At 52.0% G+C, this 27,201-nt stretch overlaps 14 protein-coding genes across 14 annotated transcripts; 10 read left to right on the top strand and 4 right to left on the bottom strand.

Moving 5' to 3' along the window:
• Positions 1–3,434: 3,434 nt before the first annotated feature.
• On the bottom strand, positions 3,435–4,364 carry P170DRAFT_168030 (uncharacterized protein). Its single transcript, XM_024842611.1, has one exon. The coding sequence runs from the start codon at positions 4,072–4,074 to the stop codon at positions 3,529–3,531; it is 546 nt and encodes a 181-aa protein (XP_024704137.1). The 5' UTR covers positions 4,075–4,364; the 3' UTR covers positions 3,435–3,528.
• On the top strand, positions 4,167–4,801 carry P170DRAFT_168107 (uncharacterized protein). The gene has a single exon (XM_024842613.1). The coding sequence runs from the start codon at positions 4,260–4,262 to the stop codon at positions 4,599–4,601; it is 342 nt and encodes a 113-aa protein (XP_024704136.1). The 5' UTR covers positions 4,167–4,259; the 3' UTR covers positions 4,602–4,801.
• On the top strand, positions 4,365–6,440 carry P170DRAFT_168031 (glycoside hydrolase family 16 protein). The gene is made up of 3 exons (XM_024842612.1): positions 4,365–4,741; positions 4,805–5,085; positions 5,191–6,440. The coding sequence occupies exons 1-3, from the start codon at positions 4,654–4,656 to the stop codon at positions 6,103–6,105; spliced, it is 1,284 nt and encodes a 427-aa protein (XP_024704135.1). The 5' UTR covers positions 4,365–4,653; the 3' UTR covers positions 6,106–6,440.
• Positions 6,441–6,774: 334 nt separating this feature from the next.
• Positions 6,775–8,232, bottom strand: P170DRAFT_425840 (uncharacterized protein; the record flags this gene model as incomplete). The annotated part of the gene is made up of 1 exon (XM_024847678.1): positions 6,775–8,232. One exon carries the CDS (start codon positions 8,230–8,232, stop codon positions 6,775–6,777), a length of 1,458 nt encoding a protein of 485 aa, XP_024704134.1.
• Positions 8,233–8,668: 436 nt separating this feature from the next.
• P170DRAFT_425839 (uncharacterized protein) lies at positions 8,669–9,604 on the top strand (the record flags this gene model as incomplete). Its single annotated transcript, XM_024847677.1, has 4 exons — positions 8,669–8,744; positions 8,792–9,182; positions 9,234–9,357; positions 9,419–9,604. The coding sequence occupies 4 exons, from the start codon at positions 8,669–8,671 to the stop codon at positions 9,602–9,604; spliced, it is 777 nt and encodes a 258-aa protein (XP_024704133.1).
• A 398-nt stretch (positions 9,605–10,002) lies between these two features.
• Positions 10,003–11,536, top strand: P170DRAFT_475163 (FAD-binding oxidoreductase; the record flags this gene model as incomplete). The annotated part of the gene is made up of 2 exons (XM_024853229.1): positions 10,003–11,012; positions 11,071–11,536. 2 exons carry the CDS (start codon positions 10,003–10,005, stop codon positions 11,534–11,536), a joined length of 1,476 nt encoding a protein of 491 aa, XP_024704132.1.
• A 1,348-nt stretch (positions 11,537–12,884) lies between these two features.
• On the top strand, positions 12,885–13,466 carry P170DRAFT_356380 (uncharacterized protein; the record flags this gene model as incomplete). The annotated part of the gene is made up of 1 exon (XM_024844146.1): positions 12,885–13,466. One exon carries the CDS (start codon positions 12,885–12,887, stop codon positions 13,464–13,466), a length of 582 nt encoding a protein of 193 aa, XP_024704131.1.
• A 35-nt stretch (positions 13,467–13,501) lies between these two features.
• Positions 13,502–14,392, bottom strand: P170DRAFT_446636 (phosphotransferase enzyme family protein; the record flags this gene model as incomplete). The annotated part of the gene is made up of 1 exon (XM_024850818.1): positions 13,502–14,392. The coding sequence occupies one exon, from the start codon at positions 14,390–14,392 to the stop codon at positions 13,502–13,504; it is 891 nt and encodes a 296-aa protein (XP_024704130.1).
• A 354-nt stretch (positions 14,393–14,746) lies between these two features.
• P170DRAFT_357739 (uncharacterized protein) lies at positions 14,747–16,441 on the top strand (the record flags this gene model as incomplete). Its single annotated transcript, XM_024844238.1, has 1 exon — positions 14,747–16,441. One exon carries the CDS (start codon positions 14,747–14,749, stop codon positions 16,439–16,441), a length of 1,695 nt encoding a protein of 564 aa, XP_024704129.1.
• Positions 16,442–17,240: 799 nt separating this feature from the next.
• On the top strand, positions 17,241–18,250 carry P170DRAFT_494360 (uncharacterized protein; the record flags this gene model as incomplete). Its single annotated transcript, XM_024854071.1, has 2 exons — positions 17,241–17,703; positions 17,760–18,250. 2 exons carry the CDS (start codon positions 17,241–17,243, stop codon positions 18,248–18,250), a joined length of 954 nt encoding a protein of 317 aa, XP_024704128.1.
• A 575-nt stretch (positions 18,251–18,825) lies between these two features.
• On the top strand, positions 18,826–19,881 carry P170DRAFT_446647 (kinase-like protein; the record flags this gene model as incomplete). The annotated part of the gene is made up of 2 exons (XM_024850820.1): positions 18,826–19,378; positions 19,451–19,881. 2 exons carry the CDS (start codon positions 18,826–18,828, stop codon positions 19,879–19,881), a joined length of 984 nt encoding a protein of 327 aa, XP_024704127.1.
• Positions 19,882–20,571: 690 nt separating this feature from the next.
• P170DRAFT_407505 (Zn(II)2Cys6 transcription factor domain-containing protein) lies at positions 20,572–22,797 on the top strand (the record flags this gene model as incomplete). The annotated part of the gene is made up of 2 exons (XM_024846688.1): positions 20,572–21,113; positions 21,174–22,797. The coding sequence occupies 2 exons, from the start codon at positions 20,572–20,574 to the stop codon at positions 22,795–22,797; spliced, it is 2,166 nt and encodes a 721-aa protein (XP_024704126.1).
• Positions 22,798–22,980: 183 nt separating this feature from the next.
• On the bottom strand, positions 22,981–24,927 carry P170DRAFT_446633 (FAD-binding domain-containing protein; the record flags this gene model as incomplete). Its single annotated transcript, XM_024850817.1, has 5 exons — positions 22,981–23,250; positions 23,287–24,099; positions 24,156–24,360; positions 24,423–24,801; positions 24,861–24,927. The coding sequence occupies 5 exons, from the start codon at positions 24,925–24,927 to the stop codon at positions 22,981–22,983; spliced, it is 1,734 nt and encodes a 577-aa protein (XP_024704125.1).
• Positions 24,928–25,499: 572 nt separating this feature from the next.
• P170DRAFT_425830 (OSTA/TMEM184 family protein) lies at positions 25,500–26,859 on the top strand (the record flags this gene model as incomplete). Its single annotated transcript, XM_024847676.1, has 5 exons — positions 25,500–25,572; positions 25,629–25,776; positions 25,830–26,082; positions 26,142–26,267; positions 26,332–26,859. The coding sequence occupies 5 exons, from the start codon at positions 25,500–25,502 to the stop codon at positions 26,857–26,859; spliced, it is 1,128 nt and encodes a 375-aa protein (XP_024704124.1).
• Positions 26,860–27,201: the final 342 nt, after the last annotated feature.

Here is a 27,201-nt window from a genome sequence, read left to right as displayed (position 1 = left end):
GAGATGGATTTATCCTCGGTTCACTCCGCAGGGACTCACCAGAGTGACCTAGCTGCTACGGCGATCTCAACGCCTGAAAAGTCTCTTACATTGGCAAGCTAGGAGGCGACCGTACACCATGCACTGATCATCCGAAAAGTAAGGAGGTCCTTCTTCCCCTTTCCCTTACCAGATATTTCTCCCTATACAATGTACCCTACTAAACACCCTGTTACATCCATCTCTAACCCCCGGCCACATACACATCCACAATGCCATCCCCCTCTCCATCCCGCCTCCAGAATTCCCTGCGCCTCCTCACCGGCCCCTCCAAGCTGTTACACATACCGGAGCCTCGGAGAAGCCGGTGCAGTGCTACTTCTGCGCGACGTGTACGTCGCACATCTGCCACCAGAGCGTCATGGGGAGCGGATCATCGCGCGGAAGATCCTACTAGAGGGGTTAGGAAATGGGGCTGGGAGGAGGTCTTACCGGAGAGGTTGGGGTGGATGTCCAGGTGTGTTGTGGAAGGCGTTGGAAAGGGGCGTTACATTTGAGATAGTTTGAAGGGTGAATGTTGTCTCTTTGTTTTCGTTTCGGTTTGGTTTGGGAAATAGTGATCGAGATATGCTGGTATAGTATGTTTATATCCAACTCCGTATACCGGTCGTGGTCGCTACGTTGCCTCCATGTGTCACATGCTGCATCAGTTGAGATAGCAACAACCGGTAGAGAAGCCAGGCTTTTTTATGTTACTCAAGTCTCGGATCCGACGCAGGCTGTAGGTGTGTACGACTCGCAAAATCCAGTATTGCTGGTGTGACCAGATCCGCCAATAGGGCAGACATCCAGCACAAATATATATGTACCTACTGAATCATGCCATTTGAACGGCCGATCGCACTCTCAATTTAAAATCGGACGACATAGGCGTATGCCGTCCGATAGTACATAATGCATGGTGCATATAAACCTCGCATCCAAATCCTATTGAACCCCAGAAATGACTCCAGAAACCAAAAAGGGATAGAAAATAAACCCACCTAATCCAAAACACCGACTCCACTAGCCCAGCCCCATGATCCTTGACAGTGACACTCTCCGCAACTAACGCCAAGTGCCAAGTGCCAACTGTCACTCTTCATCAGACCCTGACGATATGAAACAAAAAGGGGTGGCGTCGGGGGAGGGGCAATCCAGGGTCCAAAAGTTTCTAACTTTCACCCCGGCCCAACCAACAGTTGAGGGTAGATTCAGGGACTGAATAATTAGATGTCCCGATGCTAGCGCGTTTCGGCTTCTTCTGGAGGTGTCGATGTATTGGTAGAGCTTGCCCTGGAATTTGTCGGGCGTTTCAGATGTGAGAATTCGAGGGTGTTTAGTTGTGTTTGAGCATGGCTGATGTAAGCTGGGTTATTTGTGTACTACTGCGTATGTTGGAGTTTCATGGCTTTTGACTCGCATCCTGAATCCTGCCGTTGGGGGAAGAATGCCTTGATGCTACCGTCGCCGTAGAGCATTTCTATTTATTCATCGATCGCTCCGCCCGGTCGCAGTAGGATCGTATTCCTGGTTAAGGTTGCATTGCATTCTTCGGCACTGCCGGTGGCTTAATCTTGAATTCAGCATTCTAGAAGATGAGAGACGAGATCAAGTTTCAGATAGTGAGCCTTGTTATGTATTTTCTAAATATATAGACAGATAGATTGCGGTCATCCAAATGATGCAGTAGTCACTCAGATCAAAGCACAAAAGACATAAGAAATCGCAAGGGTAGTCTGGGTAGCCCGGGGTATTGGTTTAAACAGTAACAGCGTGGTGAAGTCAAAAGAAATCAAGGAAAGGCAGGCTAGTATAGCCTATGGAGTCATCAAGACTCTAGTTGCGCTCTATTCCATGTCTTGCATCCAGTTTCTCCTCGCAACCGGGCGGGGTTGGACTAGAGTCGTGGAAAGAGAAGCACGAGCTTCATGCAGGAGCAAAACCAAATCCACCAGCTAGTCCGGTGGGGACCGAGGTTGAATCGTTGAAATGCCGCTCTTGTCCAGCAATCGGCGGCCATTGTCCGTCACCAGATTCAGCGATCTCGAGCGGTCGGGATTTGTCCATCGTCCCTCATTGGCTCGCATCGAGTCATGGCAGGTATGAGATCGCGAGATTCGAAGAATGGGATTGTGTGCGGGATTGTTGCGGGTGGATCGAGGGATCGAGTCGGTGAAGAGTCGGGTGGGGCGATAAGAACGATTGCCCGCCATCGGGTTGCTGATTGCGACGGCGGGACGAAGTCCAGGACTAGAGGTGATAGTGCCCGGGTTGTTCGTGACCGAGTCGCCAGGCAGTGGATTAGTTGGCATAGACGAGGACCGCAAACGAGATCAGGCAGAAGCACAGCGGAATGTAGACCTTGCGGTCCATGTCTGAATGCGGCGATGACGAACGCGAGGGCTTTGAGCGCGAGGACTTGGACGACTTGTGGACCATATTCTGGGCTGGAAGGGGGTGGATTGTTTGGACAAGAGTACGAAGACGCTGTGCAGTGTACACCGAGCAGGTGGTTGAAGGAGAGATGGTTGCCGGGGGACGAGCAGAAGAAAAGGAGGGGATTCAACAAGCGGTGATGATCACCCAACGGACGGGAAGTCCCAACAATCAGCGTCCTCGACGGAGCCACGCGTGCGGGGGAGGACGGAAGAATAATTCGTCCGAGCCGATTCACCTGTCGGTCACGTTACATAATCACATGATGATGATTGCTGCCTGATCCCTCAGGACGGCGCATCGGCACGGGACCTGCCTTCTTGGACGGCGCTATTCCGGCGAAGCAACTCAATCCTCCACTCGTCCTCCAAGGCAGTTCCTGTTAGTCAGTTTCCCCTCCCCCGAAATTGATTTCATTAATTCGTCGGGCTCGCAACCGTCTGGGGAAGATCCCAGCCCTCTCTCGGGTTACATTGCATATTGCAGTCCATCCACGTTAGATTAATCCTTGTCTCAGATGGCCGCCGGCCGCGCAACCATGTCCTGCGGCCATGCAGGGGCAGATTGCGATAACACTCGCAGCTCCGGTTATTATTATCCGGTCGCTCATGATAAGGGCACTTATCAGACGAACGATAAATCCCTCGGACTCCGTGGGTGCGCCCACCGGGTGGTTCGGGTCTGCCCAGTCGCCGGTGGAGGGACCCATCTGCCATCATGCACTCCTCCACCCAGGCGAGAGGAGATTTATGGAGTGTTCGGTCTTCTCGAAAGTACGACCTCGGATTTTGCGAATATTTTTACCCGCCTCTCTGTATACTGTCCGCGCTGTAGAATCCGCGCGGTGAACCACGTCACCGGTCCAATTCTTCCGTGGTTGTGACCTTCCGTTTTGCGCGCGTTTCTCCGACCGATAGTTCTTGGATCTTCTTGGATGTCCGGATCCAGCAGTCGATGATCTCTGGATAAACTCGAAGTAAAATGGATCAATCTGGACTGCAACCGGACCGTGGCTCGGTCGGCCATCCCAGGCCTCTCGTTTCCCTTCCGCCTTCGTCGTCCATAGGGTCATCATGGTACACGCCTCGTACAGACCGATAGCTGACAGGACTGCAGCCCATGCTGACAGCCAACGCTCCTGCGACACTTCTCTGACACGATCAGCAGCTGATCCGGTGCCCTTGATTTGATCGCATCGTATCTCCAGTCGCTTGCTCGGTAAACAGTGGCCACCACGCTTGGCGTTGCGACCCTTTGATTTCTTGTGCCTTGGCCCCTCCCAAGATCACCAGCCTCCTTGTCCAGGAGCGCCATCCCCCGTTTCTCCCAATCGAGGAAATTCCGGTAAGACCACGAGTGCAACTCGTGTACGACTGCAACCTCAACCGTGGACAGAAAAATAGCACACAAAAAATAAAAAAAAATTAAAATAAAAAAAAAAGTCGGACTTAACGTACGCAAGCGGACAAAGTCACCGCAACAGCACAGGCTCCGCTGCCAGACTCCCCGTTCTGCTTTCCCCGGCCGCGCAGGTTCAATAAACGATCCTCGCCGGTGGAGACTCAAAGACCAGGCGCGGTCAAATCCTCCTATCACGATAGACAATGAGTTCGCCATCAATGGGTCCGGTCCCCAGTTTTTTGGGGGCTCCACTGGATCGGTCGGTTGCTCTGACCTGAGCCCGGTCAATCATATTGTCTGACCACGCCAGGTCGTGACGACGCTGACCTCTCAGCGCTCGGTTCCTGTCTGGATTAACTCGCCCAGGTTGAACCAGGGGAGGTCCAACACCTGAACCGCCAATGACACGGGCCTGTTGGGGCTGGAAAAGTCTCCTCTGGGTCCATTTTTTTTTCTTTTCTCTTAAATATTACTTCTTTGATTTAATATTCTTTAGTGCAAGTGCTCAGGGGATGGTCCGGTCTAGTCGCCTTTTAGTGAATGGGGTACCTGCCTGCCCAGCGTATATTAATGCACCTCGATGTCACCGAGCGCCTTCCGTCCATTCACTCAACTTTCTCTCCCAAGCAACGAGGTCATCGTTACCTGGACTGGACGGTCGTTTTCTGGTGGTTGTTTTCTTTCATCTCTCTTTCCTCGGTTCACTCATACCCCTTCTGCACAACTCTTTGCTATTTATTTAATCCGGCTCTGATCGCCTGTCCACACTCGTTCGTCGAGCAGTGTTAATTCGCCATGCATTTCAAATACGCCGCTCTCGCACTGTCTGCAGTGCTACCGTTCTCCTCGGCGCAGACCTACTCGGACTGCAACCCTCTTAAGAGTGGGTCCCTCTACAATTGAATTGCATGCGCTCTTGCGATAGGAACTAATGTGGAACCTGTAGAGACCTGCGACCCCGTCAGCGGTCTGGACACGGACTCCTATACCGCCGACTTCACCTCGGGTGAAGGTGCTCTCGACAAATGGAAGACCACCGGCGGTAAGGTCTCGTTCGGCTCGGACGGAGCTGAGTTCACCATCAACAAGAAAGGTGATGCTCCCACCATCGACACCAACTTCCACCTCTTCTTCGGTAAGGTCGAGGTGACCCTGAAGGCGGCGCCTGGAACCGGTGTCGTCAGCAGCATTGTCCTTGAATCGGACGTCCTTGACGAGATTGACTGGGTAGGTTACCCCTCTCCGCCCCTCGTTCTCCCCTTGTCCCCTTGTCCCCTTGCTCCCTTTGACAGTGCATCGTGCATGACAAGAAGCTAACCCAATGGAATACAGGAAGCTCTCGGTGGAGACACCACTCAGATCCAGACCAACTACTTCGGCAAGGGCGACACCTCGTCCTATGACCGGGCCACCTTTGAGACCGTGGCTACTCCCCAGGAGACCTTCCACACCTACACGATTGACTGGACCAAGGAGAAGATGTCCTGGGCCATCGATGGTAACGTCGTGCGCACCGTTGCCTACAACGACGCCAAGGGTGGCACTCGCTTCCCCCAGACCCCCATGCGTCTGAGACTGGGTATCTGGGCCGGTGGTGACTCGGACAACGCCGAGGGCACCATCCAGTGGGCTGGTGGTAAGACCGACTACAACGGCGCTCCCTACACCATGTACGTCAAGGACGTCAAGGTCACCAACTACAACCCCGCCTCCTCCTACACCTACACCGACAACAGCGGCTCGTACGACAGCATCAAGAAGGGCGACGCCAAGGTCTCCGAGTCGTCGTCGACCTCTTCGGAGTCCAGCAGCACCGGCAGCACCCTGACCACCAGCGTTTCTTCCGCCTCTAAGACCGAGGCCGAGGCCGCCACTACGACTGCCGCTGCCACGACGACCGGCGGCTCGACCGCCACTGGTACCGGCGCTGGTGCCGCTTCCGAGACTGGCTCTGCTGCTACCACCGCCGGGGCTGCCACTACTGCTGGCGCTGGTTCGTCCACCGGCACCCAGACCGGCTCTGCTGAATCTGGCAGCGAGACTGGCGCCGGCTCCGGCTCCGGCTCCGGTGCTGTCATCAACTCCAGCGCCAGCGGTGTCAACCCCTCGGGCACTCCCTCTCCTTCCGGCTCGGTCTCCGGGGCCAGCCCCTCTCCCAGCCTGTTCCACGGAGCCGCCGCTCCTTCGACGGGCACCTCCATGGTCTTGGCCATTCTGGGTCTGATGACCGCCATGCTGCAGTTGTAAGCGGTGGGGACTTTCGAGCCAAACTTAATATTTTGACGGAGAGGAGAGTTTGGCCATCTGTTTCTTGTTTCTATTTCCGGGAGACGGGATTGAATCCCCTCCCGATTCTATGTATCGTTACCCCTTTTGTTCTTGTAGTTCTAAGTACATACAGACAGACACATAAGAAAGCGCGCAGCTGCCCATGGCTCGCCAGCGACCGTCTCTTTTTGACCTTGGTTTATTGTTTTCTTTGGTCTGGCTTTGCTTTGGAGGAACGCGGGATCAAACACTCTCCGTGCTGGTTTGCGGCGAAGCATGACTCATGCTATTTATGGAAGGTCCCTGAATGGAGCCGATGTCTTTGATGGATTGGAATGGTATCTGGCACGATAATATTAATAGCGTTCTTTATTGAATCTGATTCATTCGTTTATTTTATCTGTCTTATCTTTGTTTCATTCGTATATTGTTGATGGTAGATAAGCCCGAATAAATCAGTAATATCTTTAGATTATGCCAACCGAGTAAAAATCACCCACTAACTCCACTAAGTCCAAAATAGATAGATAGGTTCGTGTCATTCATGACGCCGTAAATCCAACCGTCCCGTGATTCGTTAAATCTAAGACATCACCACCAGCCCCAGTAAGAGTAAGACATAAGACATAAGACATAGGTAAGAATAGATCATGCTATCTTCCGCCGCTGCACCGCTTCTAACCGCTGAGACAGGTTTCGGACCGCCTCCGCGACGGCGCGATGGCCTGTCGCCGCAACCACCAGCGCCTCGCGCTCTGACCGCCCAAGTGTCCGTCTCTCTTGGCGGGCGCCTCCTAGTCCCAGGACTTGTGATAGCCAGCCTCCTCCTCCTTCTCTTTCTCCTTCTGTCTTTTCTATGGTGTCAGAGGTAGAGTGAGAAGAGGAGGAGGAGGAGGAAGGGTGATGTTCGCGCATAATGATCCGCTCAATCGACTCCAGATGATCCTCTACCGTCGCGAGATCGGTGCTCAGTGCCTCGGCCTTGCCCTGCATGCGCGAGGTCAGTTGATCGAGGTACGCTGCTCGGCGGGAGAGTTGGGCGGAGGAGATTTGCGCGGCGCGGGCTTGCGCTTTCTCTTGGTTCCCGCCTCTGGCTTTTTCATTCGATGCGTGGCCCCCGTCCCCGTCCGCAGAGGAAGCAGAGCTGGAGATGGACGTGGCGATGAGATTATCCACCGCAGAGCGCAGATCGGCGCGCAGGGAATCGAACTTCCGGGACCCGGAGCGCCATGATTCCCAGAGGCCGGAGAACTCGAGGGCCAGCTCGTTGCGGGAGCCGGGGAACGCAGAGCTCAGGTCCGAGTGGAGGGCGCGGAGCCGGGCGTCGCTTTGTTTGAGGAGCGGGGGGAGAGGGGAGAGGGTGGTGAGGGTGGATGTGAAGAGGCGTTCGAGGGATGTGGCGTGGAGGGCTAGTTTCTGTTCGTGGGTGCGTGCGGGGGAGGTGGTGAGATGCTGGGGGCTGGGGACGGTGAAGGGCGAGGGAGCGGTGCAGCTGGTTGGGTAGAGGGAGGAGAGGACGGGGATGGTGCAGAAGAAGCTTTGGTGTTGGGTGATCAGCTCGGGGAGGATTAGGAGGTGGGTGATGGAGGCGAGGAGGAGGGCGTTGAGGAGGGTGCGGAGGCTGGGTTCCAGGCGGGTGAGGAGGGAGGGTGCCGATTTGGTAGGATCCTTGTCGTGATGAGGGTCACGAGGCTGGTCGGCTTCGCTGGCCTGATTCCTGGCCCCGTCTCGGTGACTTGGGGATTTCTGGTCCTTGGGTGATGTACCGGGCGGTTGGTGTTGATGCCTGCGCCGTTGTCCCTGCTGCCCGTGCTTCTGCCTCGATCGCACGTTCGGCGCGACCCAGGACCCGTCAACGGGCGTCTCGTAGATCGACGGCATGATCAGCTCCGGGCCGGAGAAAGAGCCAGATGCCGAGGCTGTAGCCACGGACGCGGAGTCATGGTCGCTAGCCCGCGTCTCTCTAGGCGACGGAACTTTCTTTGTGTGATCGGTAGTGGCGCGCGAGGGCTGGGAATTGGTCGGGTGCGGGTGCTTCTTTGGAGACGGCGACGCGGCCGCCTCGACTACCCAGGAGTCGCCCAGGATGGAGCTATTTGTGGACATGAAGGGAGTGATTGAGTGATGTGGGGAGGTTGTCGAAGTCGAGAAGAGAAAATGTAGACTGACGTAGGGTCGGTTTGTTTGTTTTGCTCGATCGGCACTAGGCCGCATTGGGGTAGGCTCTGTGGAGTATCTGCTCTCTACATCATGATCCCTCTACTGTTCTGAATGGTCCGAATTGATAACAGTTACATTGCTGTTAATAATCGCTTTTAGCCTTACAAGACGAAAGATTTCACTTAAGAATTTGGAAATATGGATTACACGGAAGCCTTCAGCGTGTAACCGGAGTTGTCTGCGAATAGAGGATACATTAGGAAGTCCTGTCACTTCCAGAAAAAGGTCTGGAGACACAGCTCAACGGGATTAGAAAGTCTTAGGTCTTCCTGGCTTCCAGATACCCACCGCAGCACTTTGATATCAAACAAAAACACCCACCATGTCAGCCGCTATCACTTCACAGATTGCTAATACCGATGATTTCTACCCCAACGGTATACAGCCCGGAGAAAAAGGTAGGACTATCGACCCTGTTGGCTGATTACTCTTGACGATGATACAGAGAAAATAACTCCCTGGGTTTTCCGGGAGGCCGAATTTGCTGATCTAGGCTGTGTCGAGCGTTGGCCGGACGAATCAACAGAGTTTAAAGAATTCTTTCATCTCTTCAACTCTTATGTCTCCGAGGCAAACCTCTTCGACACCACCGAACCCGATCTTCTCCAAGCCTACTATCCCGAAAGTCAATGTCGTGACCTCAATAAGACCGAGCCGGGCTTGTTAGAGGATCTCATTGGAAGGATCGAGACCATCACTCTTCCTAGAAAGAGCTGGAAGTACTCGACACGAGACACCTTTGCGGGGCTGATGGTGCTACAGGGACTGGCCCTGAGAACACTCATAGATACTATCTATCGTCAACTAAAAATGACAGCTCTCGAACCTCGACTCCAGTGAGTTCAAATCTGTCGCAAACACACCTTACACTAATACCGTTTTCAAAGCTTTCCGGTATCAAATCAGAAACAAACATACTTTATCGGTGGTCAAAAGTATACGGCTAGGCCTGATTACTCCGTTACGATCCGTCTTGAGAATCAACATTTTCCTATCCTCTCTTTTACCGGTGTATGTGTGCTCTCTCCAATGTGTTATCTCGCCGTTCCATTGTGTCTAACTCTTCATTTAGTGGTTTCCAGGACAGACCTGGAATGGGTTTCTTGGCGAGACCCTTGCTATAATGCTAGGCCAGCTTGCTAGTAACATCCAATTCGGATTACGCGATCAAGAAATCTTCGTCCTTGGGTTTTATAAGCGGCAGAGAGCGAAGAGGATGGGAACTAAAAAGAGGGAAAGGCGCAAAGGCGATGCTTAAGGGGCAATAAATATCCTGGTCACTCTCCAACTGTAGTGACTCTCGATAGGCAGTGCATATCGCGCCACGCCCCACAAAGAAAAAAGCCAACTCTTTTCTCATAACACACAAAGCTCGTATTGGCCAACTAGCACTAGGCTGGCACTTCTTTGTTTGCGCTTTCTCTGGAAGGGGACAGTATGCCCAACCATAATCACCAACTTACAGGGTCACCATTCTTGCGGTGAGCTCCATGACATGTTGGCGTCTTTGCGCCCAGAGATTCTAGAGATCACTCCCCAGATCCACGAACCTGGGGGGCCTAAATACTGTTTCTGGATATTTATATCCTTACCCCCCTTAACGTTACCGCTCGCATCTGACCCCAGTTCCCAGGCCATTTCTTCCTTCCCTTCGTTATGTCGTCCTACGTTCTCTACGCCCTAGGTGCCCTGGGCCTCTTGGGAGCTAGCAGACATGGTCAGCACACATCATCCTGCGATCAGCTAGCTTCTGTCCTCGGGGACAAGGTCTCCACCCCCAGTTCGTCCGCCTACAATGAATCCGTCGGCTCGTACTTCAGCTTTCAGGAGCAGAGCTTGCGACCCGCCTGCATCGTCCGCCCGACCGATGCTCAAGATGTGGCGGCGATCGTCAAGACAATGGGGCGCACGTATCGTGAGTCGGGCGACCGATTTGCCATCCGCAGTCATGGCCACATGCTCTCCGCCGAAGCCGCCAATATCCAGGACGGAGTGACGGTCGACCTCCGGCCTCTCCATCAAGTCACCGTCAGCGACGACCGGTTGACCGTGCGCATCGGATCCGGCGCCTCGTGGCTGCAGGTGTACCAGACCCTGGACCCGCTGCATCTCACCGTCGCTGGTGGTCGAGATGCCTCCATCGGCACCGGCGGATTCCTCACGGGCGGAGGCATCTCCCTTCTCAGTCCCGCCGTTGGTTGGGGCTGCGACGAGGTGGTCGAGTATGAGATTGTGTTGGCCAACGGCGAGATCACCGTCGTCACCGAGGCCTCCCATCCCGATCTTTTTGTGGCGCTCAAGGGCGGATCCAACAACTTCGGCGTCGTCACGCATTTCACCATGAAAACCCATCCATACGACCAGATCTGGGGCGGCTTCACAGCCTACGCGACCGACGAAATCCCTCGTCAGATCCAGGCTTACTCCGATTTCATGGAGGCCAAGAACTTCGATCCCGATGCCAACCTCGTGCAGTCGTACGGCTGGACCTCCGCGCAGCCGGCCGTCTTCGTGACGGACATTCTCCTTTACGCCAAACCCGAGCCCCGTCCCCCCGTCTTCCAGTCCCTGGTGAACAACGAGACTCTGCTGTATAGCACGCTGCGCCGGACCAATATGTCGGACTTTGCCATCGAGGGAGACAGTTATCAAGTCCCAGGCCTTTTGTGAGTATTGCTCTCTCTTCCCGCAGGGACCCATAGGTAGCCAACTAATGCGCTCCAGTACGTTATACTATACAACATCCTTTGCCCATCAGCCCGCTCTCTACTCTTCGATCGTGACTGAATTCCAGCATTCCATCCCCGCTATTTCCGCCGTGGACGGCATCAACTGGTACCTGAGCATCCAACCCACCGCGGCGCTTCAGCACGGCCGAAACAGCCTCGGCCTGGACCCGCACGACGAGCGCCTCAACATCGTTCTGCTCATTGCCTTCTTCCCTAATCCCGAAGATGCCCCCCAGGTGCGCAAGGCCACCGAGGCCCTGATTGCGTCCGTCGAGCAGATCACGCGCGCCGCCGGTGCCTACCGCGCCTTCAAGTACCTGAACTGCGCGGACGCCCGGCAGGACCCGATCTCGGGATACGGCGAGACGGCCAAAGCGGCCCTGCGCGCTGCCAGTCGGAAGTATGATCCGGAGGGGCTGTTTCAGGGTGACGTTCCGGGGGGGTTTAAACTGTTCGTGTAGATCTGATGTGGGGGCTGTACTCTACCGCGTTACTCTGTAGCCTTCACTCCCAAATCCGGATAAATGAACTACTGGAGAAGGCCCCTTCCCAGTCCAAGATCCCTCTCTCATTTACATTTCTTGCCATGTCCATCCTGCGTCTGTATGACATCGCCACGCAGTCCCCGGTGGAGAAGAGTCCATACAAGACAGTATAGCAGCAACCGGGTCCGCCTGAGAATAAACGCCGGTCTATACTTAAAGTGAAGGACGAGGTGAGTGGCGAAAGGACTGGGGTTATTTAGCGTCCACGGGGGCTTGAATCCACCAGACGACTATGCCCTACGGCAAATGTGAATGTCTCGTTTGATATTCAATAGGTGATGACGAATAGCCGCCATCCCATGCGGTTTGACTTGAAACACCGCAATGCGCCAGGGATGCTGTGGGCGTCTAGAATCTCGGAAGGTAGGTTCAAGGTCTTTTGCAATAGAGAGGACATATGAGCGACGGCAGATTCTCACCCGCTAGCACACTCCATTGATATCTCGAAGTCTAATCTTTTCGATGTTTCTCAGTGATTGGCTATGGTAGCCCTATGGGATATACGTGCCATGCAGCCGGTGGGCTTTCTCCGAGGCTGTCGGCCAATTACTACTTCCATAGTTCGGCCTTATCAACTGATGCGACACTATAATTACCCCGCATTTGGACACGGCTGCTGTAATCTTTAGGATCTCCTTGAGATCTCTCAGGAAGTGATGTCCAATTGCTTTGTTTCAGCTTGCTAACTTCTCAGCTGGTGCGCGAGATGATACTTGGCTTGTGTCCAGAGATCATGCCCAAGTATCACTTGCATTCATACTTAGAACCATCAACTTTGGCTTATAAGAGGAAGACGATGTGAGCTCAACTGTGAAAACGAGATCAGTATTTATTGTCCTCTCTTCACTGCAACAATCAGACCTTCACTATTGATTCTCCTATGTCGATTACAACAACTATATTTTCACTATTCAGGGCTTTAATACTTTAACATACTCATTTTCTTCTTCTCTTCCCTTTTCTATGGAGGCTACACTCCTCTTGCATCTTTCTCTAAATCTCAAACATGCTCAAGAAGAAAGAATCCCGCAACGTGCAGCGCAGCCCCCTTCCAGCACCCAGACCGGCAGCACCTGGAACAGTACCGGCTGTGGCACCCGCGATAGTACCAGCGGTAGCATACAGAGGGGCATCCAGACCAGCACCGGCCGCAGCACCGGCCGTAGCTCCATCCACGGCATACAGAGGAGCATATCGACCAGCACCCGCGGTAGCGCCAAGAGCAGCACCTCCTCCCAGCTCTCGGGGGTGGACGGATACCGCTATGAAGGGCGACACGCCCCGAGCAGCCAGAGCGGGACCAAGGGCGGCACCCAGGGCGACACCTAGAACAACACCCCCTCCCGGCACTCATGGAGCGGACGAGTGGTACAAAGTCTCGACACCAGAGTTCGACACAGTAGCCTATGATCCTCTGGACCCTCCCAAGCGATACCATACCGGTATCTTCGTTGAATTAGACGCCGAAGCTCTCGAAGGAGACCTATTTCATGTCACCGGGGACGTCATCGCCGCCAGCGGCATGCGGTTCGAAGTGAAAGAGAACTATGTTCCTGGGGCGTCCCGGTTCTTCCACAGGTCCACGGACATTGGATGGATTCGCAAAGTCGACTATCCGAGAATAAGGGGTATCTTGCAAGCCTTGCCGAGACCGACCAAACAGCAGGGGCTTGACTTCTGGAGCAAGGATCCAGCGAAGAGGAATAAGCTGACTTGGACGAAGCAGAATGGGGATCTTTACGGGCCAGGCGAAGAACGGCGACCAATCATTAAGTGCAATGAGTGGACACATGACCTTGCGATTCCGAAGCTGCGAAGCGAAGGCATTTTACATGACTTGGTTTGAATGCATCGGGTTCGTTCTAAACGTATCAACGTCCTTCACCAGCCTAGATCCTTGTCAATCAATTGCATTATGGCCGTCTCGGCGGGCCAAACTTCAACAAAGTCCTGGACTCGCCATGACCAGTCTTCGTCCCACTGGAACTTAAAGGGATCAGATGCACAAAAGAATTCCCAGAAGTCGGGAAACCACCCGGAATTCTCCCAATCGACCAGTGCCACGTCAAATGATCGCCCACCCTGATCGTTGGGGCGGCTTGGATTCTCCGCGACCATGATGTTCTTCTGCTGAACGTCCCCATGCGTCAACGTAGGCCGGTGACCTTGCAGGACGCGAGCGACGTATTTTTCGTAAAAGCGAGCCTTGTAGTCCGGGTGATTATTGCGTTCGACCAAGGCTCTATAATTCCCGACCAGGCCCGCAACAAAGGCCGGTTCGCCGGAGAAAGGCCCGAGGAATTTGCGATCGCCATGTTGGCTGTAGAATAGGTAGTGGTATACGCCGCCACCATCCAGGCCGCCGAAAAAGTCGGGCCACGGGCACTCGGCCTGTCGCATGGCGTCGAAAGCCCGCTTGAGTTTGGCGATAATGTCATCCTTCTCAGATTCCGCTAATGATGGCCAGATGGAATTCAGCGGCACCCCGGGAACACGTTGCATGATCAAGAACAGTTGCTTGGAGTCGTGGTACATCGCGTACAGTCGAGGGGCCGGAACTTCTGGGACGTGTCGTTCAAGATAAACCAAAGCCTGGCCTTCCCAGACGTCTACGCAACGTCCATATTTGACAACAACATCGTCGTTCAGCATCACAATCTTGGAGGCCTGGGTCTCCCACAGAACATCGGTGCAAGCGCGGATTTCATCTGTCGTGGGTAGAGTAGGCAGCGGCTGGGAGCTCTGGAAGGGGAGGTCCACTGGCTCCCACATCGTGAAGAGAGCACGAGTTGGCGGAGGGAATCTTGAAAGATGGAGGATTGTCTGGATGGAAGGAAAATGAGGGGTAAAGGAAGATCGGCGGTTAATTGCGCTTAAGGCGACCGATCGGTTTGCCGCGCCCCGCGCAGTGCTTGAATCTCCTGTCAATTTGGTCTGATTTGATATCGCAACTGATTATCCACCTGCGTTAGCGTTTTGGTCTGCTTAACCCCCCCCCTTGAATTCCTCTATGAGTTCTGTAGCTCTGAGTCCCAGTATTTGCGGCGATTACTGGCAAAACCTCAAACCCAACCCCCAAGATCATCTACGAGACCACTGTCCTCATAACCGTAACCCAACATCAGCATGTCCACCAGCTTTGAAATTTCATTAGCAACCCTCAGAAATAGCTGCGTTGATCTTTCCTCCCTCGGCACAGAATGTAAATTCCGCCTAGTGGACTGTGACCGCCTCCTGCACGACCATATGCTTCGAATCATCGAATTCAACGACCTGCCTGACATCGACTACTCGACAGTTTCATACGTCTGGCGCGGAAACAAGAGCGACGCATCACTTTCAGAACGAGGGACCTTTTCTGTGGCAGGCGCGGAAGACGGGGACCCCGTCGGCATCGACGTCCTGAGGCATGCCTGCACAGTTTCGTCCACGCTTGGGACCCGTTATCTCTGGCTCGACAGGGTCTGCATAATCCAGAACAACAGCAACGACAAACACTGGCAGATCCGCCGGATGTATCGCATCTACAAGCAGTGCAAGACGTGCATCGTGCTTCCCGGTGGCTTGGGCCGTCTCGTGCGTCTGGACGAGGAAACAGCCTGGATCCATCGAGGTTGGACGCTCCAGGAAGCCTTGGCCCCTGGAACGGTGGAGGTCTTGGTCGCGTGGAAATCTGGATCTGGTTCCTTCGTCGCTGCAGACTATTTCGGCGGGATATCTGAAGTTGTCGCGGGGCAGTCTGCCATAACGCCACTCAGAGATCTGATACAGGCCTCGGCGGTGGGATATCTGCTCTTCTCCGGAGGATCCATGCAAACCGACAAGTTCCCCGTCCAGGTGCGGATATTCGGCTCTTCGACACCCAATGCGAGAGCTCTGGCTGGGCTACTGTCAGAAGAACTAGCTGGCGATGAGGAGGTTCGCGACCACGCGATTTGGAAGAGTGCGTTTCTGCGCGCGTCCTCAAGGCCCGTGGACATGGTGTTTAGTATCATGGGCCTGTTTGGTGTTAGTCTGGATACGCGAGCGTTTCACCAGGATGATCGTGCCGGAGCAACTATTGCTCTTGCGCGTGAGATCGTCAATAGTGGACGTTGTGCAAGCTGGTTGGGAATTGCTTTCCGAGTTCCGCCTTCTAAAGAGCTCTCTACCTTCCCGGTCTTTCCCGTGACAAGTGTGCAGGGTAGTGCGATGATACGGGTAGGGAATGGGCGATTTGAGGTCTCCGGGGTGGTTGACGATGAGTATCCAAATACGCTGGGCTTGGGCACGGGGCTGCCTCGAGGGAAGATAGATGATAGTGGTTATCTGGTCTTCGCTGCCAGAAGTATACCTGTGGCACAGGCACTCGCTCCAGCGGACAACAAGTCGCCTAGCGAGCGGCAGATTCGCGCGATCAATAACACAATCTGGGAAGATGAGGAAATAGAAAAAGACAAAAACAATCCGTCTTCATCTATCACTCATGCAGTGGTCCTCGGCTGGTTTGATGAATATTACCCCGGCGCAACAGTAATGGATAACCCGGAAAAGATCAAACTGATGATAATTGAGGAGGATGCGCCGGGTCAATTTCATTTGGTGACATATGGTGCCCTAGACTACCGACTGAGGAGTTGGGTCAAGACATGGACTACTCGCCAGTTTTGTCTTGGTGGTCCTGCTCCGCTTCCTAGCCAGTTAATGAACTTTAACATTACTCGGTGCAGCTTGCGTGAACCACCATCTCATCGAGCCATTCAATCAACATTAGCTCGTTGGGCTGCCCCCCAGGAGGCACTTGAGAGTTTGATCTCGGATAACGATAAAGTACAGCATTGACGACTTTCTGGGATATAAACGTGCATTCTGAGACATTACACGTCTGGATTTGACGCCCCCAGGGTATCTCCTAAGCAGCGAATATGAAAGATGAGGCAGGCATTCTACTCAGTTTACAGTGTTAACCTAGTGTGACCGGAAATGGCTCTCGTTGATGACAGGCGATGCGAAATCTGATCAGCATGAAATTCTCGGCGGTTCTCAGTCAGGTATAAATGTACGGCTTTTATTTGTAGGGACTGCCGCAGAACAACCATTCCTGAGGTCTAGGCTAATATTAGGCAGAACATAAGGTTATAGCAGATGGCATTAGGACACATTAGCCACAGCGAGTCGTTCAACGCCTGCACGTGACGTGAGCTTATGGAAGAAACAGGAGCTGAAATTGGCGACCACCATCGAACCCTGGCTGTTCTATGTTTCCTTTATTCATTCTATACGGCTTTGATTTCTTGTGAAGGGATCTATCTCATCCAGCTTCCAATAGCAGGTGACCGATTAAGGCGAATCTATCTGGCTAGGAAGTAGTTGGAAGAGCGCGTGTCTGCGCGGTACTGGGAACGGGACGATGGGAAATATGGCGGGTTTGGGGGGTTTATGAATGTTGGATGCGTGCGATATATCATCAAGGTCACAGGGGCAGATTAATCGTTTGTAATTTATTAGTCGGTTGGTTTATAGATTCGCATGATTGGAGATGAGTATAGCCTCGGGAGCAAGGCAGAATCGACCGCGCAAATCTAACATAAAAAAAGGATTCCCCCACTTTCCATCTTCCTCCTCTTTCCAATCTTCAGCCATGTCCTCCCTCGACATCTTCCCCCCGGAGCTCCTCGAGTGCATCATCAGCCATCTACCCTCCCCGGACCTCAAATCCCTACGTCTAACATGCCACGCTGTAAACGACCTGGCCACTCGCTGGGTATTCCGCAGGGTCTACATCTGTATTGACTCGGTCCGAAACAATACCATCCATCACGAGCGCGAGGGCTTCAAAGAGCTCGTCGACAAATACGCCCCCTTCATTCGCGACCTCGAAGTCGACGGTGGAGACGGCAACCGAATAGAATCCATGTGTCCATTCGAAGTCGCCCCATTTCTCCAGCCCATGCTCTTCTTAGAAACGCTCAGCATGACCGGCCCCACCGGTTACTGGTTCCAAGCACATGGTGGGTATCTCATGGGGCCATTCGAGACCCTCATGCTCCGTGCTAGCCTACTCACCCCGTCGGCGGAGAGGATCTTCCCGCGACTGCGGTCGTGTATGTTCCATCCCATCACCCAGCTAAACAATGGATTAACGAGAAGGAAAATATAGTAAATCTATGTATCTGGGAAGGAGGAGACGAGGACTGGTTTCTCGACAACCTGGGGGTTCTCTTCATTATCCCCTCATTGGAGAACCTCCAGCTCGAGACGCTAGTTCTAAGTCATCACGATCCAAAGCTCCCCGCAGCTTTTGATCTTGATCGACAACGGACAAACCTCAAGTCCTTGACGATCACAAACTCATATATCAATATCACGGCACTAGAGAAGATTCTGTCTATGCCCCGGTCGTTGACCTGTCTGCAGCTTCATCATCGCGACTCGCGTGACTATTATCGCCCTGAGGACTGGCGCGAGTTTTCCCGCCCCCCGCAAGACCTGTATCGAGCTATTTCGCAGCAACGGGCGTCGCTTGAGACGTTGGCTGTGGATTGGGACTTGGAGAGCGTGCGAGGGTACGGGCTTGATTTGTCGGTTGAGCGGTTTCCGCAGCTGCGCAGTTATGATGGGACTTATCCGGATTCTTCGAGGAGGTTTTGATGGGCTGTATATTGAGTTTTGTTGGGGATGTGCAGGTTGCCAATACCCGTGAGATATCTGTATAATAGGAAGGTATAAATTGTGACTAGGTTGTCTAGTTGATCTAGGTTTCATGCATTCTATATATCTCCCATCTGAGTAGCATCCAGTACATGTGACCAGCTGTCTGGTCAGCTGTGACGCTTATGTGGCACCAGCGGACTGACAAAGTATCCGCCTCCTCTTTAATCCTATGTACCAGCAAGATTCTAGAGCCTTTATGAATAAACTCTCTAGTATATCCCGCAATGTAATAACTAGAACAGTGCAGTGGGGTTCATATATATGGCTCAACTATAAAAAATACTTGTTATAAGCTAGAGTTATAAATAGCTAATAACATAGTCTTTATTTTTAAATATCCTTAGTTAAGTTATTAAGATAGCTAATAGAACTGCTCTATTCTGAGACCGATTCTTAATCATTCTCTGCCTGCCAACCCCCGCACTTTCAACTTCCACGCAAAGCAACAAAACAACCACCCTGGACTTTACCTCTCCATATTATCCGGTTCCCTTAGTCTACTTGTTGTTAAAATGCTCCAAGATCTGCTGACCGGTCCAAGAACCGAGTTGATCAGCCACCATGGCCCAGTCCGGTTGACACCGTCGATGCTCCCTGAGGCGTCCAATTTCGACGCCAAAGACTCCTCATTTTTCAATAACTGGAGCGAGTTACCTTCCCCAAGTCAAGTCCGGGAAATGGCCAAAGCACAGTGGGCCTCAGGAACCAGTCTAGACAAGCGCAAGTCCATTTTATACGGCGGGCGCCATATGAGACCACCGCCCGCGTTGTTCGAGGATATGGGCCTGGTTGTCAAATGGGGGGTTGAGGTGGCACTGGCGGAAGCTCGGTCTGCCTATGCTGTTCACCGTTTGATGAAAGGTCGCGTACCAGTTCCTGAGGTATACGGATGGCGCATAGACGGGGAGGAGAAATTTATTTATATGCAATATGTGCGGGGACAACCCCTAGAGAAAGCCTGGGACTCGCTCGAACGCCTCGAACGCGAGACAATCTGCCATCAGCTCCGGACAGCAATCGACAATCTTCGCCAGCTTGAACAAGACCCTTCAGACAGGTTCATAGGTTTGTACCACCCCGATGCCCCTCTTCTAGTCTTCTCCATGAGTATTCATCACATCGCGAAATTTCGCCCAGGGAGCATTATGCGATCGCCTTTTTACGACAGAATATGGCCAGCTAACTTTCGACCGGAGGCCGGACCTTTCACCTCAGTACATGAATTCCATGAGTGGTTTACATTCCTTGGTCGTCGACCAATGGCCGATCCTTACTCTGTTCCAATTGAACACTTCCGTTATGGGCTACCAGATAATAGCTCGATCAGGTTCACTCACGGCGACCTCCATCGCAGCAACGTTGTTATATCACCTTCTCAACCATATCGTGTCCTTGCCATCGTTGACTGGGAGCAGTCCGGCTGGTTACCTGAGTACTGGGAGGCTCGCAAAGCACAGTTCACCGTTGACAGTCAAGAGTGGTCGGAGGAGTATCTGCCAATGATCCTAGATCAATACGAAAGCACGGCTGAACCGTGGGAATGGTATATGTCAGCTCTGGGTTGTTGAACTAGCTGCAGTTTCCCATGAACCTCTTCGTTTTCCTATTTTTCCTGCCGACAAATTGTGGTTATCAGCCATGAAGGGTGAAGATGATACTTAAGAGCCAAAGATATTAGTTCACAGCTTTAGGAACAATGGGCTTACACATGACGAATTCACTCTTATGCTATATTATACTACCTGTCTCTATCTCACACCTCATTTGCATGGGGAATAGTACTGGACATTTCATGGTCGAGTGCCATATGAACAAGTTTAGCCGGTCGGGTAGGATGAGCTAGAAACCAGGAACCAAGGGGACATCCCTAGATATATAATTGGACGCCTGGGCCTGCAGAGATTAGGCCATTTTGCAATACTGTGTTCAATGACTGTCTACGGGCGTTTTTGCTTTCTATCATCGATTCAACCTTTTATATATATGCGCTTGCAAGCCTCGGAGTGGGGAGTCTACAAGACTACAACGAGGTGATCGGCCGCGAGCGCAAATGATCGACACTCTGACAAGTCGCCGTGGGGGCCAAAGGTTGAGGACTGCGCCACTCTGACACGACGTCATGTTGCAAATTTCTCGCCCAGAAGAATCTCAGCGCTCCTTTTTTTTTTTTTTTTCATGTTTTTATTCTTGTTTTATTCAGGGGAGTTCTCGTGATTTGTGGTTGAGTTGAGTAGTCTCAACGGTAGTCGTGAGCCGACATGCCCAACTCAAAACCCGAACGTGGAGCCAGGGGTCGATATGCGCGCTTGCTTTGCCAAGGGTGCAGGTCTAGGAAGATCAAATGCAATCTGCCAGACATAAACGAGCTGGGTCCTCTCGGATCTCCACAAACTCCGGAAAAGTCCTGCGAGCGGTGCCGTACCCTCGGTCTAGAATGCGTCGTTGAGCGTTCGACTTTGGGCCGTCCCTCCTTCAGGCGCAGTGAAAGCGAGACTCGGAAATTAAGCTATGCCCACTCTCATGCAGCTGCGCAAAAGAAAGAACTCGACTCCCCAGTAAACTCTCAGATCAAGGACCACTGGGCCGCAGAGTCGACGGCAAGTCCAGGGACCACTCAAGACATACGTGCGGTGGCCGACAAGACCGTGTTTGATTCTGTGATTGAAATTCAAAACTTCTTTGCCTCGGCCCTAGGCAAAGACCGGATATTTGGCGCGACAATTCCCCGAAGTTCGTCAGGCTGCATGACTCCTCTGGTGGACCTGGTGAGCCAAGAGTGTGCGAGCAGTCTCGACAAGGAGTGAGTATTTGCCGTTCCCGTGGAAATCTTGACTGCTCGTCTAACTTATATCGCATTCAGCCTAGCTTGGTATAGGTTCTTTATTCCTAGTCTGCCAAGCTTAGTAGACATAAGACGTCGCCTCAAGTCCGACGGCGAACCCAATATAGCTACCAATTTGCTCTTTGCATTGCTTTGTCTCATCTCATGCGATACAACACGGAAGGTCGACCGACTGCATCCACGTTTGAAGTGGAACCTCCAGCTTGCTATTTCGTCCCATGGCCAGGAGTTTATCTTCTCTCCTCCAACTCACTATGACTCTGTTGTAGCCTGTCTTCTCTTAGCTGATTACAGACCGACCGCGGTGGGGACATCTCAACATACCGCGCACAGAGCGATCAAGTCGACCCTATATCTCAACATCGCGTTCAAAATCGCCGAAAAACTAGAAATGCTGCCTTCGCAACGCAATCTGAGCTTTGCAGACATACCGGTGATGAGCAATGAGGAATTCGAACGACAAATCACGCACTCTCTACAGGGAATGAAAATCTTCAGCCAGGATATCATTCTCGACGGAATATTGTCACGGCCCGTTCATCTACTACAAGAATCCCTAGATCGCATGGCACCGCACATCCATGTTTATCAAAATGTCTTCATGCATCGTCCATGCTCGCCCAGAATTGTTTTTCAAATCCAGTGGGCTACAGCCGGCTATATGCTTCTAGACTCTGTCAAAACAATAAAACAGACCTGGACCAATCCGCAAAGATTATACCATGTCGTCGAAGAGATCGAAAAAAAGTGTCTTGACCAGATCAGATTCTGCGACTGGGCACTGTCAAATACCACCCTGTCAGGGTCACCTGAGGAGATATCAGCGGCTCGCTCGTTGCTCGAATACCGATTCCACGCAGTTATCGGACGAATACACGGGATCGCGCTTCTGCACATCATCCTCCTTCGATCCAGAACCTCAAGCAACAGTTCTTCCGGGGATAGTGAAATAAACACTCAGGACGCTAATCAGCTGGGCGCCAAATTCTCCGACGCAATGACTAATAGTTCCGATGATCTCGGTCTACAGATTGTGACGTTCCTCTCGCGCTTTGCGCGCCCCTTCCCTGATCGACTACTCGCGCTGCTGGAAATGTTCATCAAATGCACGGATTTAACACTGGATGGTATACCATTCCAAGCTCCCTTCCGGGACATCGTTCTCGATATCCTCGTTTTCTCCAGATCCATTGTCGAGAATAATAGCATCACTGTGAGACACATACATGGGGGGATGAATACATCTGCCGACCAACAAGTCAGTGCTATTGCAGAGTGCGCTAAGCGGCTTGGGAAGATGGTCTTCTCGCCTGGGAAGTCGATCGAGGCTGCTTTCGCGGGTGGCTGCGTGTTTGCAGCTAGTATCAAAGTCATGATGGCGTTTCTTGATATCATGAGGGATTTGAAGAAGGACAGCGACCTTGGAAAGCCGCCTACTGTGTCCGATACCTCGGCAGAGGGGCCAAGTGTGAGCTCTTTTGAAGATACGTCCACTGATTTAGGGGATCTGTGGTCTATGGAGCCAATACCGAATTCTTTGGACGCGGGAGATTTCGTTTTTGATTGGTCGGCAATAATGGGGTTTGATGATGCTCTGATAAAGAATGATTTGAATTTGGATTTTGGTTCTGCTTCCGGTTAAAATGTCTTCATATTTACCTCCACTGTTGCAGGATACAATGCCCAACAACATTTTCAGCTCAATTGAGAGCTGATTATCCATACGACTTTTGAAGGATTTCAAAATAGGAAAGTCTAAAGAACCAATTCTAAGCAAAGTACATTGATGAATGAAGAATGACAAAACACAATCCCAATAAGTAGCTCAGTTCACCTGGCACAAAGGCCCAAACAACGTCCCCCCTGTGACCTCTTCCCAGCCCTCATTGCCCACGCACCGCCAGCACCAGAACACATCTTCCGGATCATATTTCTTCTTGATCGACAGAAGCTGATCATAGCGATCGCCGAACCAGTCCTGCTTCCAGTTCGGATCATACGGGTCCGCCTCATTCACATACGTTCCCGTTCCCGGCGCCAGATCCTTCATAGCGCCTAGCTTCTTTATAGTGAATTCTTGCTTGATCTTGCGAATCTGCTCCGCGCCCGCATTCGCCGATCACATATCCACGCTCTGTAGCAGGAGATAGGCCTCTCTCCAGGCCGGATTCACAGACGTATGTGGCACGTTGTTGAACACTTTTCCGCCGGCGACGAGATTGAAGAGCACGGTGCTGCTTGCGGTGTGGACGTCTTCTCCGAGCTCAGTGGTCAGAGTTTCAAGTAAATTAAATAGCTCATCCTCCTTGCTGGACAAAGCCTCTTTGTGGAAGAATCTCGACGCCATGAGTGGGTGGCGATTACCCGCGGAGGTATGGTGCGTCGACGCATACCACGCGGCCCACGAAGGATGAGTAGACCATTCAGATGAGACCAGGTATCTTGTTCCGTTTCCGGCGAGCAAATCATTGACTATCTCTCTATTCATGACTTCCTTGGCGTGGTTGATCGCTTCGATGGAATCGTTCGCGAGAAACTTGATGAAGGGAGAGCTGTACACCCACGGTCCGTATTTCTTCGTAAGAGAAGCGGTACCGGCGAACCCTTCGTCGACAATTGCGGGGTATTTTGAGGCCATGCGAGTGGTGGCATCTAAGACCGAAGAGCCATTGTGGGTTAAATCCGTGACAGTTAGCTCGTGGTAAAGCGTTGGACGAGTCGGGTACGTCTTGACGGTGGCGGATAGGACAACGCCGTATGTGCCGCCTCCTCCGCCTCTAAGGGCAGTGAAGAGGTCTGTGTTTTGGCATGCGTTTGCCGTTACGGTCTCCCCTGATGCGAGGACGACTTTGTACTCGAGGACTTGGTCTGTTGCTAGGCCGAATTCGTGGCTGAGTGAGCCGTGCCCGGCGCCCTGGAGAAAACCGCCAATGCATCCGACGGTCTTGTGTATGTTAGTGAGAGGTGTTGCCTGGATTTTGATGTGAAGTGTGGACTTACAGGGTCGCCTCCTCCGACAACGACGTGGCCGTGCTTCGTGGCGAAATCGTAGACATCCTTCCATACGTATCCACCGCCGATAGTGATCGCACTTCCAGTCCAATCCGACGAGCAGGATCCTTCGGAAGGATGAAACGTCTCATGAAAATGAAGCCCGTCTTTAATGTGCTTTATCCAGATCGATAGACTGCCGTATCCTTGCGAGCTGTCATGATTTCCATCGTTAGTCATGCGGCACTGAGATATAAAGATGAACCCTCCCCTTACCGCTGCGATATATCATGTCCAGTATTCTTAACGACGAGCCGAACATTGTTCTTCTTCGCAAATCTGATCCCAGCAGCGACGTCTTCCGCATTGGTAGCCTTAATGCTGTACGCGGGAGAATTTCCCAGCTCGCACGATGGATACGCGGCGACCGAGGCATTGATCGGGGGGCATGTATCAACTAGCGGATAGCTATACCCGATCGCAGACTCTGGGATCCAGAATTCATTTGTCCAGTTGGACGCAATGCGCTGGCATTCATGAGCGCTGTATCCAGGGCCGGAGTAACATGGTTTGGCGATCGGTTGGTTCTGAATCAGTCTTCCTTGCACTGTGGAGTTGAGAGAGTTCCATTGTGACCTCGATGGCCAGCAGTCATCTGCTGGGGTCTGTTTCATGGATTAGATTTGCGGTATATAGATTGTGATCATGGAATACTTGCGCATTTGCATTTGGCAAGGGCGGATTGGGCTCCGGCAAGGAGAAGAAGGCTTTGGAGAAGCATGTTTAATGAATTATAGTTGACTGTTTTGCTAGTGAGTAGGAACAGAGCGAACTGTGTATTTATATAATTTCTCTTTGATTTGTACCCTCCCATACGTCATTAGGCCCTTGTTCATACTGCTATAGGAAGCGGAACCGGAAATATTGGATGGAAATTGTGGCTGTGTGGTGCACTTCTCCAGGGCGCAAATTCATCCTGACTACTACGATATCAGCGGAATATCCACTGCGCAACTATATGTGTAGACTGAGGGCGCAAATTTATCGAGCGATGAGGCTGACTTCCGTCAAGTCCCCATATCGCAAGTTTATCGCAAGTTTATGGCTCCACCGCGGAAATTCCTCGCGCGATCAGTGGTTCTCGGGAATAAAGGCTCCACTATATTTCGCAAGTTGGGGGCTAAGCAATGCGAAGCCTGTCAAGGCTGAGCTTGGCGCTGAATTGCGTCGAAGAGGTAGATAAAAGGTAGGCGAGTCCGGAGATTTTATTTTATCTGGTACTTCATTTCATCCACCATTTTCACGAGTCATTTCATCCACTTTCATCGCTTTAGCGCTCCGCATAACTTCAAAATGGGCCTGTTAATTCCGAGAAAAGCGGCCCTTGGGAGCTATGGCTGCCCTCTGCCTGATCAAATTGAAAATAGTTAGTGATACTTGCTACCTATTCAAGGATAAACACGCCAGCTAACGATCGAATAGCCGGTGGCGGACCGTTCGTGGGGAATCTCTCCTTTTACCAGTTCAACATGATTATATCCGGTGCCTGCACTGTGGTTGTATTGTTTATGACCTTCGGTCTCATGGGACGCCATGCGATGCGCATGAGTAACCCTCAAGAACAGATCAAGTAAGACTATCAGCATAGTTAAAGCACTACCATACTAACCAGTGTCTGCACAGGATAATGAGAATCGTCAACATGATCCCCTCCTACCAAGTCCTGTCCTTCGTCTCGATCTGTCTTCCAAAGTCCTACATCTATCTACAAGGCTTCACCGAGGTGTTCCAGGGTATTGCGCTATATGCCTTTCTAATGCTGTTGTGCGACTTTCTAGCACCTACGGAGCAGGGGAAGGTGGAATTCTTCTCGTCGCTCGAGACGAAGAGACAGTGGCAGCCAAAGAAGAAGAGAAGTGGCCTTGCGTTTTTGAAGGTCAGTAAACTCATGATTGAGACTCATCATGAAATATCTCACGAAGGCCTTTTATCTAGTTGACATGGTGGTCTGTCGTTCAATATCCAATCATCACCTGGATTGCAGCCGTCACACAGGTGGTGACACAGTTGATGCACAGGTATTGCCTTGGAAGCAACGAACCGCACTTTTCTCATGTTTGGGTATGCCTTTTCCCTAATGCATTCTCAATATGCGGAAAGAGAACTGGAGACTAACAAATACCAGATCACAGCCGCCACATCCCTCTCCACATCCGTCGCCGTCAACGCCATCATCCAATTCTACATGAACACAAAGAAATACATGAAAGAGCACCACCCGCTCACCAAGCTGCTCGCATTCAAACTGATTGTCGGAGTGGTCATATTGGAAAAGATCATCTTCCTGGTCCTGGAGGGCATTGACGTGCTCCACGAGAATGAAACACTGACCTACGTCGACGTCATGATGGGCCTTCCGGAGATGCTCATCTGCGTGCAGATGGTCCCGTTATGCTTCTTGGTTCTCTACGCCTACCGCACAAAGCCGTACGAGATTTCTAACGCCCCTCGCACCGTAACCCTGCGGCCTCAGGAGTACCAGGCTATCAAGGAGGATGGCGACGAGGAGACTTTGATGAGTGGACTGCAGAAACGGTACCAGGGGGGCTGGGTGGGGCTGAATGCCTGGGCTGCTTATTTGAGTCCCTTGGGCTTGTTCATGGATGTTATCTCTGCGTATAGAATGATTTCTAAGGCTCAGGCTGTGCAATAGGTACAGAAGGAGGAAATGACACGATATGAGACCGGGTATGTTACTGGGGAGCATGAGCTTTTATATTTTGTCCGGGCGGAGTCCAGGTGTTCTAGAATAGATTATTTGGAGTTGAAATTTGGAGTTTGAGTTTGTCAAGAAAGCTGCCTGCATCTGTAAGTCATTCCAGAGTATTTCATATCTGTGTCTGATTATTGTTGCAATCATTTATCTGCGCATCCTATTTCACCGTAGGAATTTACGGGCTGCTTAGTAGACTTTAAATTTGTGAACGTACTTAGAACTATTGGCATAATAAATCTTGTTAACAATGTGTTGGCAAATCTTCAGTCTAGTATTAAG

Source organism: Aspergillus steynii, assembly GCF_002849105.1.
Source record: "Aspergillus steynii IBT 23096 chromosome Unknown P170scaffold_4, whole genome shotgun sequence".
Lineage (NCBI taxonomy): Eukaryota > Fungi > Ascomycota > Eurotiomycetes > Eurotiales > Aspergillaceae > Aspergillus > Aspergillus steynii.
This window is presented reverse-complemented; position numbering and strand designations above follow the sequence as displayed.